Source organism: Geotrypetes seraphini, chromosome 2, assembly GCF_902459505.1.
Source record: "Geotrypetes seraphini chromosome 2, aGeoSer1.1, whole genome shotgun sequence".
NCBI classification, from domain to species: domain Eukaryota; kingdom Metazoa; phylum Chordata; class Amphibia; order Gymnophiona; family Dermophiidae; genus Geotrypetes; species Geotrypetes seraphini.
In genome coordinates, this window is record NC_047085.1 from 433,560,591 (window position 1) to 433,575,401 (window position 14,811).

Consider the following 14,811-nt stretch of genomic DNA (forward strand, 5'->3'; position numbering starts at 1 on the left):
AGGTTAGACATCTCCACTGATGGATACAGCTCCGCGGCTATAACATTTAAAATAATAGCGATCCAAAGGGGGAGGGGAGAAGGTGCGAGGAAGTCTGGAGCTGCAGGGCCGACATTAGAGGGAGTAAGAGTTGATGGTGCCGCAGGGTCCCGCGGGGGGGGGGGGGGGGGGGGAAGGAAGGAAGAAGAGGAACCGAAGCATGGCAATTGTGGGGAAGTGCAATCCCCCCAGTGCGTCCCCTTACCTTACCGACGCGTGTGTGCGCTGTGAAGAGAAACTTTGCGCTGCGATGTAATATTTTGTGCGTGAGCGCAGGCCAACGCAGCTTAGCGGGAACACTGGTTGCTGCCAACAGCACCGTTTATAGAATCCTGGTCTCAGTGTTTTGTTTTTAATATTGATCATTGCTGGCCAAATTAGCCCTGGATATTAAGTGCTGGGCCATGTGTGAGCATTGGCACTGAATATCCAGGACTAATTGTTACAGCAGTGGCACTGGAGTAGAGAGTTGCGCGGGGACAGAAATCCCACCCGTCCCCACCCGTCCCCGCCAAAGTCCCACCCATCCCCACCCATCCCCGTGAGGAATCCCACCCGTCCCCGTGAGGAATCCCTCTGTCCCCACCCGTCCCCGTGAGGAATCCCCTCCATCCCCACCCGTCCCCGCGAGGAATCCCCTCCGTCCCCGCCCGTCCCTATAAACTTCAGAAATAGTTATTTCATTTAATTATGCTACTGAATTAAAGGCTCTGGTAGAAACCCATTTACAAATAAGCAAAAAGACTTTATTAATTTGAAAATATTAATTGGGAAGAATACATACTTTGCAAACGGGTTTCTACCAGAGCCTCTAATGTTTATAAATTTTTATCAACACAACTAATATACTACTTTATCCTGAAGCAAAATAAAAAAAAAGAAATATAATTCTTTTCCTACCTTTGTTGCCTGGTTTCTGCTTTCCTCATGTTCTCATTCAATTCCTTCCATCCACTGTCTCTCTTCCTTCTGCATCTTCCATTTGCTCTGTTACTGTGCCTCTCCCTTTCTTCCCCCTTCCAAATTGGTCTGGCACCCATCTTCTTCTCTCCGCTCCCCCCATAGTCTGGCATCTGTCTTCTTCCCTGCCAGCGTCTTCTCCCTACTCTCTCTTCCCCATTTCCTTTCAGCGTCCTTCTCCCCCCATCTTCCCCATGTCCTGTCAGCGTCCTTCTCCCCCCTCTGTCTTCCACATGTGCTTTCAGTGTCCTTCTCCCCCCTCTGCTTCCCCATGTCCTTTCAGCGTCCTTCTCCCTCTCTGTCTTCCCCATGGCCTTTCAGCGTCCTTCTCCACCCCCCCCCGTCTTCCCCATGTCCTTTCAGCGTCTTTCTCCACCCCTTTGTCTCCCCCATGTGCTTTCAGCATCCTTCTCCCCCCTCTGTCTTCCACAAGTGCTTTCAGAGTCCTTCCCACCCCCACCCTTCCCATGGCCTTTCAGCATCCTTCTCCACCCCTTTGTATTCTCCATGTGCTTTCAGCGTCCTTCTCCCTCCTCTGTCTTCAAGTGCTTTCAGAGTCCTTCCCCCCCCTCCCGTCTTCCCCATGGCCTTTCAGCGTCCTTCTCCCCCCTCCTTCTCTACCGCTCCAGGTGTAGCACAGCCGGCCAGGTCCCCTTACTTTTGTGGCACTTCCCCGACCGACCGACAACAGCCCCGGTCCGACAAACCTCCCTGCCCTTAACTGCGAATCTAAATTACCTTATTACAGCTGCTGTAAGAAGATAATTTAGATTCACGGCTACAGAGCACGGAGGATTGTCGGACCGGGGCTGTTGTCGGTCGGTCGGGGAACTGCCACAAAAGTAAGGGGACCAACAACAATTTATTATTTCTATAGCACTGCCAGGCCTACTCAGCGTTGTACATTGTACATGTAAGAGACAGTCCCTTCTCAGAAGAGCTTACAATTTAATTAGACCAGTGGGGCTGACTTTTCTGGCTACCAACTCTTTAAAAAGCACATAGGTGCCTCTGTTGCCTTTATAAAATAAGTAGCTTTTTGGACTTTTCACCTAGGTGCCGTATAGAACAGTGTAAGCAAACCAGTTGTAAAGACTGTAAGATATGAAGTGGATAGGAAACACAATGAATTTTCATGACAGGTCAGGCACTGACTTGCTTTCGCTTGACATTGTTCTTTTCTTTGAATAAAAATAGACATCTGGCAGAGGATGTAAAAGTACAAGATGTGAAAATAATGGCCCTGATTATCTAAGCTTGAAAGAGAGAATATGATTTGTGTGGAGACAGGAAGGGAGTGGTAAAGGAAGAGAAAGAAATAGCTGACAGGTTAAATGAGTTCTTCACGTCAGTTTTCACGAGGGAAGATATAACCAACATCCCAGAACCTGAAGAGAGCGTAAAAGGAGACCAAGATGTAAAACTGGTCAATTTAGAGGTAAGCCAAGAAGATGTACTCAAGCAGATAGACAGACTAAAGAGTGACAAATCTCCAGGTCCGGACGGCATTCACCCAAGGGTACTCAAGGAACTAAAAAACGAAATAGCGGAGCCACTTCGACAAATATACAGCCTATCCTTAAAAACCGGAGAGATCCCGAAGGACTGGAAAATAGCAAATGTCACGCCCATCTTCAAGAAGGGCTCAAGGGGAGACCCAGGAAACTACAGGCCAGTGAGCCTGACCTCAGTCCCAGGAAAGATGATGGAGGCACTGATTAAGGACAGCATCTGTGAACACATCGAAAACAATGAGCAGCTAAAACCGAGTCAGCATGGCTTCTGCAAGGGTAGGTCATGCCTCACAAACTTATTGCACTTCTTCGAGGGGGTAAACAGCCAGGTGGATAAAGGGGAATCTATAGACATCATTTACCTTGACTTCCAAAAAGCCTTCGACAAGGTACCACACGAAAGGCTGCTTAAGAAGATATGGAACCACGGGGTACAAGGGGTGATCCACCGATGGATCAAAAACTGGCTGGCGAACAGGGAACAGAGGGTTGGCGTAAAGGGCCAGTACTCAGACTGGAAAGGGGTCACGAGCGGAGTTCCGCAGGGGTCGGTGCTGGGACCGCTCCTGTTCAATATCTACATAAACGACCTAGAGGCGGGAACCAAGTGTGAGGTTATTAAATTTGCAGATGACACCAAACTATACAGCAGGGCTCAAACCAGGGGAGACTGCGAAAATCTCCAAAAGGATCTAACGCAGCTGGAAAAGTGGGCCGAAAAATGGCAAATGAGCTTCAACATAGGGAAATGCAAGGTCATGCACGTGGGGAAAAAGAACCCGATGTTCACATACAGAATGGGGGGAACACCGCTAGGGGTCAGTAACCTGGAGAGAGACCTGGGAGTGATGGTAGACGCAACACTGAAGGCATCAGCGCAGTGCGCTACAGCCTCAAAGAAAGCTAACAGAATGTTGGGTATCATTAAGAAGGGTATTACGACCAGGACGAAGGAAGTCATCATGCCGCTGTATCGTGCAATGGTGCGGCCGCATCTGGAGTACTGTGTCCAGTACTGGTCGCCGTACCTCAAGAAGGACATGGCAGTACTTGAGGGAGTACAGAGAAGAGCAACTAAACTGATAAAGGGAATGGAAAATCTCCCATATACCGACAGGTTGAAGCAGTTGGGACTTTTCTCACTGGAAAAGCGGAGACTTAGAGGAGACATGATAGAAACCTTCAAGATCCTGAAGGGCATAGAAAAAGTAGACAGGGACAGATTTTTCAAATTAAGGACCACCACAAGTACAAGGGGGCACTCGGAGAAATTGAAAGGGGACAGGTTTAGAACAAACGCTAGGAAGTTCTTTTTCACTCAGAGGGTGGTGGATACATGGAACGTGCTTCCAGAGGCTGTTGTAGACAAGAAAACATTAAATGGTTTCAAAGAAAGTTTGGATAGATTCCTAGAAGAAAAAGGGATTGAAGGGTATAGATAGGTATAGACCACTACTCAGGCAATGGGCCTGATGGGCCGCCGCGGGAGCGGACCGCTGGGCAGGATGGACCTATGGTCTGCCTCAGCGGAGGCAACTTCTTATGTTCTTATGTTTATTCAAGTGCTCTTAAAAAAATGATCAACTCATACAAGTGATGCTAGGATAAAATGATAAAAATCAATTAATAACTGTGAATGCTATACATCTCTCACTGTACTTCTCGTTAGGTGTAAATAGCTTTTATTACAAAAAAAGTTTCTGAAGATTTGGGAGCCATTGACAAAGTTTTGCAAAGAATGATTGTTGATTTTGCTCTTTGGTTATACACGTCCAGGGTGGGTTGGAACATATTTTTAATTTCTTAATTTGAGTGTACCTTTTGAATATAATTAGGGGGGGGGGTGATATATCTATTTGTCATAGATTACAATTTTAATTGTATTTAAGTGCTTTTATAGTATAATATGATTGTATTATATGTTGCACTTACTTATGACTTCAAAATGAATAAAGATATTTTTAAAAAAAAGATCTAAATAGCTTTTCTTGTCCACAGCTGATATAAATTCTTTAGATTTTAATATTCAGTCAATGGAAGTCGGGCCCATATTCTAGAAACGGCACCTTAACTTAGGCGTCCAACTGGCACCTAAATTAAATGCAAAACACCATTTAAAAGAGGTTTTAAAAAAAAAAATTCAAGGCACCTAAAAAAATGGCGCCTGTATCACGCCTACAGAGGTGTTTTACTGTAGGCGTGGCTAATGCCAGAAGTGGCATTAGGCATCATGAAGCGCCTCTGTAGGCATGATCCATGTGAAAGATTGGCACCGACAATGTAGGCCTTGAAAACCCTAGCCTACATTTCCAGTGCCTATCTTTCCCGAAGGCATGACTCTGTAAACGACGCCATCGTATAATTAATACGGGATCAGCGGCCATTTTTAAAGTGGTTGCTGCCAACAGCACCGTTTATAGAATCCTGGTCTCAGTGTTTTGTTTTTAATATTGATCATTGCTGGCCAAATTAGCCCTGGATATTCAGTGCTGGGCCATGTGTGAGCATTGGCACTGAATATCCAGGACTAATTGTTACAGCAGTGGCCACTGGAGTAGAGAGTTGCGCGGGGACAGAAATCCCACCTGTCCCCACCCGTCCCCGCCAAAGTCCCACCCATCCCCACCCATCCCCGTGAGGAATCCCACCCGTCCCCGTGAGGAATCCCTCTGTCCCCACCCGTCCCCGCGAGGAATCCCCTCCATCCCCGCCCGTCCCTATAAACTTCAGAAATAGTTATTTCATTTAATTATGCTACTGAATTAAAGGCTCTGGTAGAAACCCATTTACAAATAAGCAAAAAGACTTTATTAATTTGAAAATATTAATTGGGAAGAATACATACTTTGCAAACGGGTTTTTACCAGAGCCTCTAATGTTTATAAATTTTTATCAACACAACTAATATACTACTTTATCCTGAAGCAAAATAAAAAAAAAGAAATATAATTCTTTTCCTACCTTTGTTGCCTGGTTTCTGCTTTCCTCATGTTCTCATTCAATTCCTTCCATCCACTGTCTCTCTTCCTTCTGCATCTTCCATTTGCTCTGTTACTGTGCCTCTCCCTTTCTTCCCCCTTCCAAATTGGTCTGGCACCCATCTTCTTCTCTCCGCTCCCCCCATAGTCTGGCATCTGTCTTCTTCCCTGCCAGCATCTTCTCCCTACTCTCTCTTCCCCATTTCCTTTCAGCGTCCTTCTCCCCCCATCTTCCCCATGTCCTGTCAGCGTCCTTCTCCCCCCTCTGTCTTCCAAATGTGCTTTCAGTGTCCTTCTCCCCCCTCTGCTTCCCCATGTCCTTTCAGCTTCCTTCTCCCTCTCTGTCTTCCCCATGGCCTTTCAGCGTCCTTCTCCACCACCCCCCCGTCTTCCCCATGTCCTTTCAGCGTCCTTCTCCACCCCTTTGTCTTCCCCATGTGCTTTCAGCATCCTTCTCCCCCCTCTGTCTTCCACAAATGCTTTCAGAGTCCTTCCCCCCCCGCCCTTTCCATGGCCTTTCAGCGTCCTTCTCCACCCCTTTGTATTCCCCATGTGCTTTCAGCGTCCTTCTCCCCCTCCTTCTCTACCGCCCCAGGTGCAGCACAGCCGGCCAGGTCCCCTTACTTTTGTGGCACTTCCCCGACCGACCGACAACAGTCCCGGTCCGACAAACCTCCCTGCCCTTAACTGCGAATCTAAATTACCTTATTACAGCTGCTGTAAGAAGATAATTTAGATTCACGGCTACAGAGCAGGGAGGATTGTCGGACCGGGGCTGTTGTCGGTCGGTCGGGGAAGTGCCACAAAAGTAAGGGGACCTGGCCGGCTGTGCTGCAACCGGGCAGGTGTGGCGGGGCGGGGTGGGGCGGGGTGGGGCGGGGCGGACCGCCCCCCTCCCTTGGTAGCCACTCAAACCGCAAGGCTGCTCTCCTCCTTACCTGCACTGCCTGCAGCACAGAGCCAAACGGAAGTCTTCCCGACGTCAGCGCTGACGTCGGGAAGACTTCCGTTCGGCTCTGTGCTGCAAGCAGAGAAGGTAGGGAGAAGAAGAGCCGCGCGACTGAGTACATCCAGCCCCGCAGGAACCCCGCGACCCTCGGAGGCGTCCCCACGGGATCCCCGTGACCCTAGGGGACGTCCCCACGGGATCCCCGCGACCCTAGGGGCATCCCCACGGGATCCCCGTGACCCGAAGGGGGAACCCGCGGGATTCCCGTCGTCCCCGTTCCCGTGCAGCTCTCTACACTGGAGCCTATGTGGGTCCTGGATAAATATCAGCCAGAACCTATACAGGATTCTTAATTGTTTAACAAGACAAATCAGCACCAATAATTGGCAATTAACACATCATAGTTGACATTAATTGGCACTAATTAGAAGTTATGCGTACAACTTGTTTGGCACATTCTATAAAGTGGCACGTGTCAGCTCTAGGGCTATATTCACTAAGCAAACCGATCGTGTACCGATCGGTTTACAACCACTTAACTATCAAATTTCCATCCGGCCTGATTCACTCACCTCCCCTGCGATCCGAAACCATGCATGCAAATGAGGTGTAATGCATGCAAATTGGACAGCGACCCAATTCACTACCCAAAATTTTGGATCCGACTGGGCTGGCCGCTCAACCCAAGAAACGACTGCTGGAGGCCAGTCGAAAATGTCTTTTTGACTCTCCAGCTCCATAGATGCCCTGCTCTGCCCCGTGCCTCCTGCCTGCTCGCCCTGATCTTCCAGCCTTGAGCTCCTACTCTCTACCGCCTTCCCTGCAGTGCAAGCCTATGGGTTTAAAGCAGTGCTTCATGCCGCAGTGCAGCCCCACTTTAAACCCCGTGGGCTCGCACTGCACGGAAGGCGGCAGAAAGCAGGAGAGTCTGGGCGGCAAGATTGCCTGGAAGGGGGGAGCAGGAGAGATCGCGGCCTCGGGAGGTGTCGGGCAGATCTCTCTTGCCTGCTCCCGGACTCTCCTGCTCTCTGTCGCTGTTCACCGCAGTGCAGGCCCGCTTTAAAACCACGGGCTTGCACTGCAGGGAACGGCGGTAGAGAGCAGGAGAGTCCAGGTGCAGGCAAGAGATCTGTGCTGGGCTGAGCCCTGACAGCAGTGACAGGAAGCTGCTTCTCCCGTCACTACTGTCAGGGTGTGCGCATGAGCGGGGATCACTCTGGCCGTGGGTAGGGGGTGTGCTAACGATCGTCTCCATTTGCATGCAGGCCTTTACTGAATCAGTCGGCCAGCATGCAATAGGAAACGGATCGTGCACGATTTGGAGGTTTAGTGAATCCTGGCCATAGTTTCAAAAGGAGGCAAGGCCATGGGAGGAAACATAGAAAGATGGCAGATAAAGGCCAAATGGCCCATCCAGTCTGCCCATCCTTATCATTTACTATCTCCTCCTCTCCCTATGTGATCTCACCTGCCTGCCCCATGCTTTCTTGAATTCACAGTTTTGTCTCCACCACCTCTACCAGGAGACTATTCCATACATCTACCAATCTTTCTGTAAAAAAAAGTATTTCCTTAGATTACTCCTGAGGTTATCACCTCTCAACTCCTTCTCAAACCCTCTCACTGTGGAGCATGGGCTGATCATAGGTATTCCTAAGATTTAAGTGTACTGGTATAGAATACACCCAATCCATGCACAACTTAGGCACCAGTAATTAGATCTGGTTTTCATGGACTAAATGAGTACACCTAATGTTAGTGATGCGTAAGGCTGCTAAGCGCAATTCTATATATGGTGCATTTCTTTTATAGAATTGTGCTAAGCACCAGTCTAATCCACAACAATTATTTGGTGCTATATATAGAATTAGAAAAAGACAAAAATCCCCAGATATAAACCGAGAAGGGTTGGTAGCACTGCACACAAACAAGCCTTGAACAAGGGCAATAGTGAAGCTTATCGTAGAGTTCTTTACGCCAATCCTACTTTGTTACTACTTTCTCAACATCACCCCTCTCCCCCCCCCCCCCCCGCTGGAAAAGCATATGTGCGTCCTTTCCTACTCTGGCAAGGCTTTCCAAGTGGCAAAGAGTATTCGCCAACATTGGCATGTCTTATCCATGCATTCTGTATTCAGCGAGGGTCCTTGTGTCACCTACTCGAGACCCAGGAATTTAGCCAACCACCTTACCTCTGTGACGGCTTCGGGTACTACAGGTGGGTCTCATGGTCCTCAGGGCCACAAATTTTTACATAAGTTGAAAAAGTCATTTCTAAGCCTTTGAAGGCTTAGAAGTGACTTTTTCAACTTATGTAAAAAAAAATTTTGCCCACATCACCTAGCAACTATTTCTTTGCCATTTGAAACTACCAACACCTCTTTTGGGTTCCTTGAAAAAGACCCTCGAAACATGGCCCATGTCGGGACCTACTAACACTTCTTTAAGTTAAGTAGGAATTGTTTTTTCTTTATTGCCATTGAAAAATACTTTTATTATTTAAGAAGCACCCTAATATTATTAGCATTATAGTCATACACAGTGATGGGATGGTGGGTTCGGCTATAGGAGCCACGGCTCTTGGTCGGATTACACATACCTGAGTGTATGTATAAATGCATTTACTTTATTGCATCTGAATTTCATCTAACCTCCCTTTTGGATATTTACTCTGAGAAGTCTTGGTTCTAATGCTATGTTGTCATTGAGTTTGACCTCTCAGCCCTGCATTCTTTTAGAGCATTTTCCTCACCACCTACTATTTTTTTTGTGTTTTTACCTTAACATGAAGTGATTCTGTGCTTTTACATACATACACACCTTCCTCTGTATTTCTGCTTTTGGGTGATGTCAGATATTTATAGGGTTGCCAATTGGATCCAGATTTGGCTGACAGGGTAGATCTAGCCCTGGGCTTACTCCATTGCATGCATAGACTTATAGTTCTGACCTTCCTATTGCATTCCCTAAGAAAAACAAGGCTACAAATCCCTGCATGTGATGGATGAACCCTGTCGGGTGAATCTGGATCCAGTTGGCAATCCTAGATGTTTACCTAAGTTTGGCGAGAGCCATATAAAGAATTAACTAGGCCAACAGCCTATTTGTTATTCATGTCCCATAAATCTCCTTCATATCCATTTTATTTCTGTCTCCAGCAAAATTCTTGAAAAAACTCCCCAGCTTAGTACTAAAAGCTGTTGGAGGGTATGCAATCATTGTGCTGCCTTATAAGATAGCAGAGCTACTATGTCTCAAACAGGAAATACAGATGACAGAAAGCACTTGATAGAGTAGTTGTATTTACCAGAAAAAGCTGAAGGACAATTAGTAATAAACTATCTTTCTCTGGGGCCAAGATAACCTGCCAGCAGGTGTTTGATCAAACCTCCTTGGCTATTCAGTTGTTTTATCGTAGGCTTTCTGGTGGTGCATTGGTACATGAAATTTGTCAAGATGTGAAACGCTGTGCAAGTTAAAGAGCTAGCTAAAATATTATTTATTACTTAAAATGATCTTTTTGGAACCGAAAACAGAAACTAATGCAGTCGGGTAAAATTGGTTTGTACCTTCAGTATTAAAAACAATAGAGGTTGAAAAATGAAATTGGATAACTTCAGCAATATCTCAATGATGTGCTGATTTTCAATGATTCATTTTCTGGGTTCATGGCAGGCCTAATATTTTCACTTGCAAATTCGTTGTATGTCTTTTAGTGCTGATCATTTCTTAGTAATGATTAATACTTTATAACTCATGTGTGTCATTCTTTGCACTGTTATGAGTCTGTGAAAGTGCACTAGGAGTCACTTTTCACATGCAAAATTTTTCCATTTCACTAACGCATTTCATTATACACGAGATTCTTTGCGAAGTTTTAGCAGAGAAATAGAAATAAAACAAACAAACAAACATACAAAAAAAGAAAAGAAAAGATGATACCCTTTTTATTGGGTAACAATGCATTTTTGAGGTTACCAGGAGGAAGGCTTAGGAGCAATGTTAGGAAATTCTTCTTCACAAAGAGGGTGGTAGATGCCTGGAATGCCCTCCCGAGGGAAGTGGTGGAGAGGTAAACGGTGATGGAGTTCAAAAAAGTGTGGGATAAAAATAGAGGATCTCTAATTAGAAAACAAAGATTGTAAATTAAAGAACTAAGGCCAGTATTGGACAGACCTGCACGGTCTGTGTTCCATATACAGTATGGTGATTCAGTGTAGGATGGGCTGGGGTGGGCATCAATGGGAACTCCACTAATATGGAACAAGAGGATGTTACTGGCCAGACTTTATGGTAGATATCCTGCAAACAACGGGATGGTTGGATAGGCTGGAGCATAGGTGTCGGAATGGGGAGGCCACAGGGGCCATGGCCTCCCACAAAATTGGCACTACCCCAGCCCACTGAGTGCAGTGTCTGACAGAGGTGGGGGAAGAGGGAAGGGAGCTTGAGTCTGACAGGGGGGAAGGGAAGGGGGCTGGATGCAGAGCCTGAAAGGGGGAGGGGAGGGAAGGGGGTTGGGTGCAATCTGACAGGGGGGGAGGGAAGGGAAGAGGGATGAGTGCAGAGACTGAGAGTGGGGGGGAGGAAGTAAGGGGGCTGGCTGCAGTGCCTGACAGGGGGGAGGTGAGGGAAGGGGGCTGGAGGCTGACAAGGGGGAAGGGAAGGGAGCTGGGTGCAGAGCCTGAAGGGGGCTGGGTGCAAAGCCTGACAGGGGGGAGGGAAGGGGGCTGAGTGCAGAGTCTGAAAGTGGGGGGTAGGGAAGGGAAGGGTGCAGAGACTGACAGTGGGGGGGGGGGAGGGAAGGGGGCTGGGTGCAGAACCTGACAGGGAGAGACTGAGTGCAGGGGGCAGGGGGTAGGGAGTTGGGAAGGCAGGGAGGACAGATGCTCAGGGGGTTGGGGGTTGGGAAGACAGATACTGCACATACTTGGAGAGGGTTGGGAAGGACAAATGCAGGGGCTGGGGGTAGGAAAGGAGGAAAAGAGAGATACTGCACAGGTGGAGTAGTGGGAAGGGAGAGAAAGAAATGTTGCCAGTGGAGGAGGGAAAAGGAACGGAGAATTGTTGGACATAGGTGTGTGGCGTAAGAGGGAAACAGATAATGCATATGGGGAAAGGAAGAAAGAGGGAGAATTATTGGACGTGATAGTGGTGGAGAGGAGGGAGGGAAAAATGTTACACTGGAAAGGAGGAGAGATGACCAAAAGATGGGAGAGGTGTCAGACCACTGGAATGGGAAGGAAGGGAGAGAGATGCCAGATCGCAAAAAGGAGAGGAGAGAAATGTTAGACCTCGGGAAGAGGGAGGGAATGAGAGAGAGATATCAGACCATATGAGGATGGAAGGGGGAAGACAAAGATGTCTGACCATGGGAGAGGGATGAGATGGTGCATAGGAATGGAGGGGAAGGAAGGACAGAGGGAGGAGATGGTGCACAGCAATGAGTGCAGCACGGAAGAGGAGAAGAAATGCTTCTTATGGATAGATGGGAGGAGGGGAGGAGATGATACACATGGATAGATGGGAAGGAAAGGCATGGAAAAATAGATTTTGAGAAGAAAGCAGAAAAATGGAAGAAAGTTGAATGTTAAAAGTTAATGCTAAAGATGGATGTATAGAACAAAACACAAAAAAACCCTCTTATCGATGCTGGGCAAGTTTCTCAAATAGTATCTTCATATAACATTTAAAGGCTTTTAAATATTTATATGTGCTCATAAGCTATTCAGCAAGGCGCCACAGCAGCGGTACAATGTCGCTGGAAAGCTGCTTGAATTTTAATCATAACACATTGCATGGAGCAAGAATACTTGCTTCTACTGGAGTGGCAAATGTTATGGCTCTACAAAAGTTGTTTAACAGTAGACCACTTATCTGAAAAGGTCAGTTCACAGCTCCAACATAGTCTGTGTTTCGCTACGCTACATCAGGAAGCCAGAAGGATGAGCTTTTTATATTGATTTTATTTACAGTGTTCAGTGCCTGAGTCCTTTGGTCTACACACTTTGTTGAAAAAAGACGCCTTTTTTCAACATCAAGTGTGTTTTATTATATATATATATATATTAGTACTTTTATTTTGTATATATTTTATTTTGTATATATATATTAGTACTTTTATTTATATAGTTTTATTTATATATATATTAATACTTTTAGTTTGTGGTCCTGTATTTGTATAGGGGTTATCTGTGTTCTTCATGTATGACCAGGGCCAGGTGTTCTGGTAGGAATGAATGTTGAGAAACATACAGTGTGCTTTGCGTAGTTTAATTTTGTAGTTAACCATTACATATTGTTAATAAAATTATATTTTGCGTATGTATGATTAATTAATGTAAAAAAATGGTATTATAATTAGTATTATGGGGGCAGGGTCTGTGGTGGACATTAGGCGGGGTCTGGGGCGGAGCTTGCAGGCCCCCCCCAAATAAAAAAGTGTTCCGCTGCCTATAGGCTGGAGTGAGCTTGGACGGCAACTTCAGCATTTGGAACCTAGGACAATACCAGACTTTACAGTCTACTGTCCAGAAATATCAAAGAAAAGACAAGTTAATCTAATCATGTATTTTTTAATGGGTATAGCTTGTGGGCAGACAGAATGGACCGTTCAGGTCTTTATCTTCTGTCATTTACTATGTTACTATGATTAGCTTTTGAATACAATACCTTCCTCAGAAGTCCGTTTTTTAATCTAGAAACTAGTAGAAATGCTTTTCTCTTCCTGTCAATAGCTGTATACTGTGGAAGAACATGGATTCAGCATTCTAATGTGGTCCTCAACTGGACACAAAGAAAAGAATTGGACATATGCAAATGTGGTCCTTTCCAGCAATGGTCTTTTCAGAGTGGCATTCGAAGCAGAAGTGGGTAGTAAAGGCCTCTTGGGCATTGCATTGGATGACATCTCTTTTATCCCAGAATGTGCGGCCGGAGGTAGGTGATTCTTCAAATACCATATAATGGAGAAAGACCTAACATTTTTTATATCAGTATGGAAGTTGGTAGGAAGGAGAATGGCTCAATCTTTAAAACTCTTTTAAGAGTTTACACCTATTATTTTGTAATTCGTAAAGATATAGGGCCCGTTACTCAAAGCATTTACTGTATGCTTTTAACTTCTAGAGTAGTGGTTCCCAAATCTGTCCTGGGGGACCCCCAGCCTGTCAGGTTTTCAAGATATCCCTAATGAATATGCATGAGAGAGATTTGCATATAATGGAAGTGACAGGTATGCAAGTCTCTCTCATGCATTAGGGATATCTTGAAAACCTGACTGGCTAGGGTACCCCAGGACAGGTTTGGGAACCACTGTTCTAGAGTTATGACATAAACTGACCTCTTTGAAAATTTACTAGGGCTGAGTGCATAATATTTACTCTGCCAATGGCAGTGAGTGTTTTGCTGACCGCCGCTGGCATTATTCCCGGATATTGAAAGATAGACCATGTCTGGGCTATGGTACTGAATATCTGCTTTTTGCAAAGCCAACTAACATATAGCATGTTAAGCTGATATTCAGCACTTAAGCAGCTATGAGTTACTGCATAAAGATAGGGCTGACTTTTATGCGGGCTTATTTATGTGGTTAACTTTGTTAGTTAAATGCTGAATATTAGCACTTGCCAAATAATAATTCTGCCCCCAGAATGCCCCCCAAATAGCCATTTTTCACTTAGGTGCTGAAGCACAAACAAATCGCCTTAAGTTCGGCACCAGCAGGTGCCTAGATTGCACCCACTGGCACCTAACATAAGTGGTTTAATTGAATCTTAAGTGCTACAATCATTAGTTGCGCCATTAAAACCCAATTAAACCCTTGTTAAAGAAATAAATAGCCGCCGCTACACAATCTCCGGAACCTGCGCCTAGGTTCCTGGCATTTGTTCAACTGATTATGAATGTTTTATTGCAAGCCGCTTAGGTTTTAGGTGTATAATAAATATATTTTTTTAAATAAATTAATTAAATTAAATAGTGACGCCAAAGCATGGAAGTGGGCGTGCTTAGGGGTGTCTGCGATTCTGACAAGACCCCAGGCATCGGAAATGTAGGCCTGTTCAACTCTGGCCTACATTTCCAATGTCTAAGGTCCCTGCTCACCATGATTCTAGAAGCAGCGTCTGTCCATAATTGACACATGACAGGCGGCCTTTTTGTAGGCCTATATTCTATAAAAGGCACCTTAATTTAGGTACCAATAGATGACCTACCGATGCCTTTGTCCAAAATGCTATTTAAAACCAGACTTAAAAGAAAATTCAAGGTGCCTACCGGTGCCTAAAATCACAGTGCCAGAGACACACCTCCAAAAGTGCTTTATGTTGCATAACACCAGAAGTGGCATTATGCACCATAAAGTAACTAC

The 14,811-nt window shown here is 45.8% G+C and overlaps 1 protein-coding gene across 1 annotated transcript in view; it reads left to right on the plus strand.

Moving 5' to 3' along the window:
- The window catches only part of MALRD1 (MAM and LDL receptor class A domain containing 1), a gene marked incomplete at its 3' end in the record, with an annotated part of 701,795 nt that overhangs the window by 505,268 nt on the left and 181,716 nt on the right, over positions 1 to 14,811 (plus strand). The window contains exon 36 of the mRNA XM_033932884.1: positions 13,178 to 13,379. Coding sequence (XP_033788775.1) covers positions 13,178 to 13,379 — 202 coding nt within the window. The remainder of the gene's footprint in view (positions 1 to 13,177; positions 13,380 to 14,811) is intronic.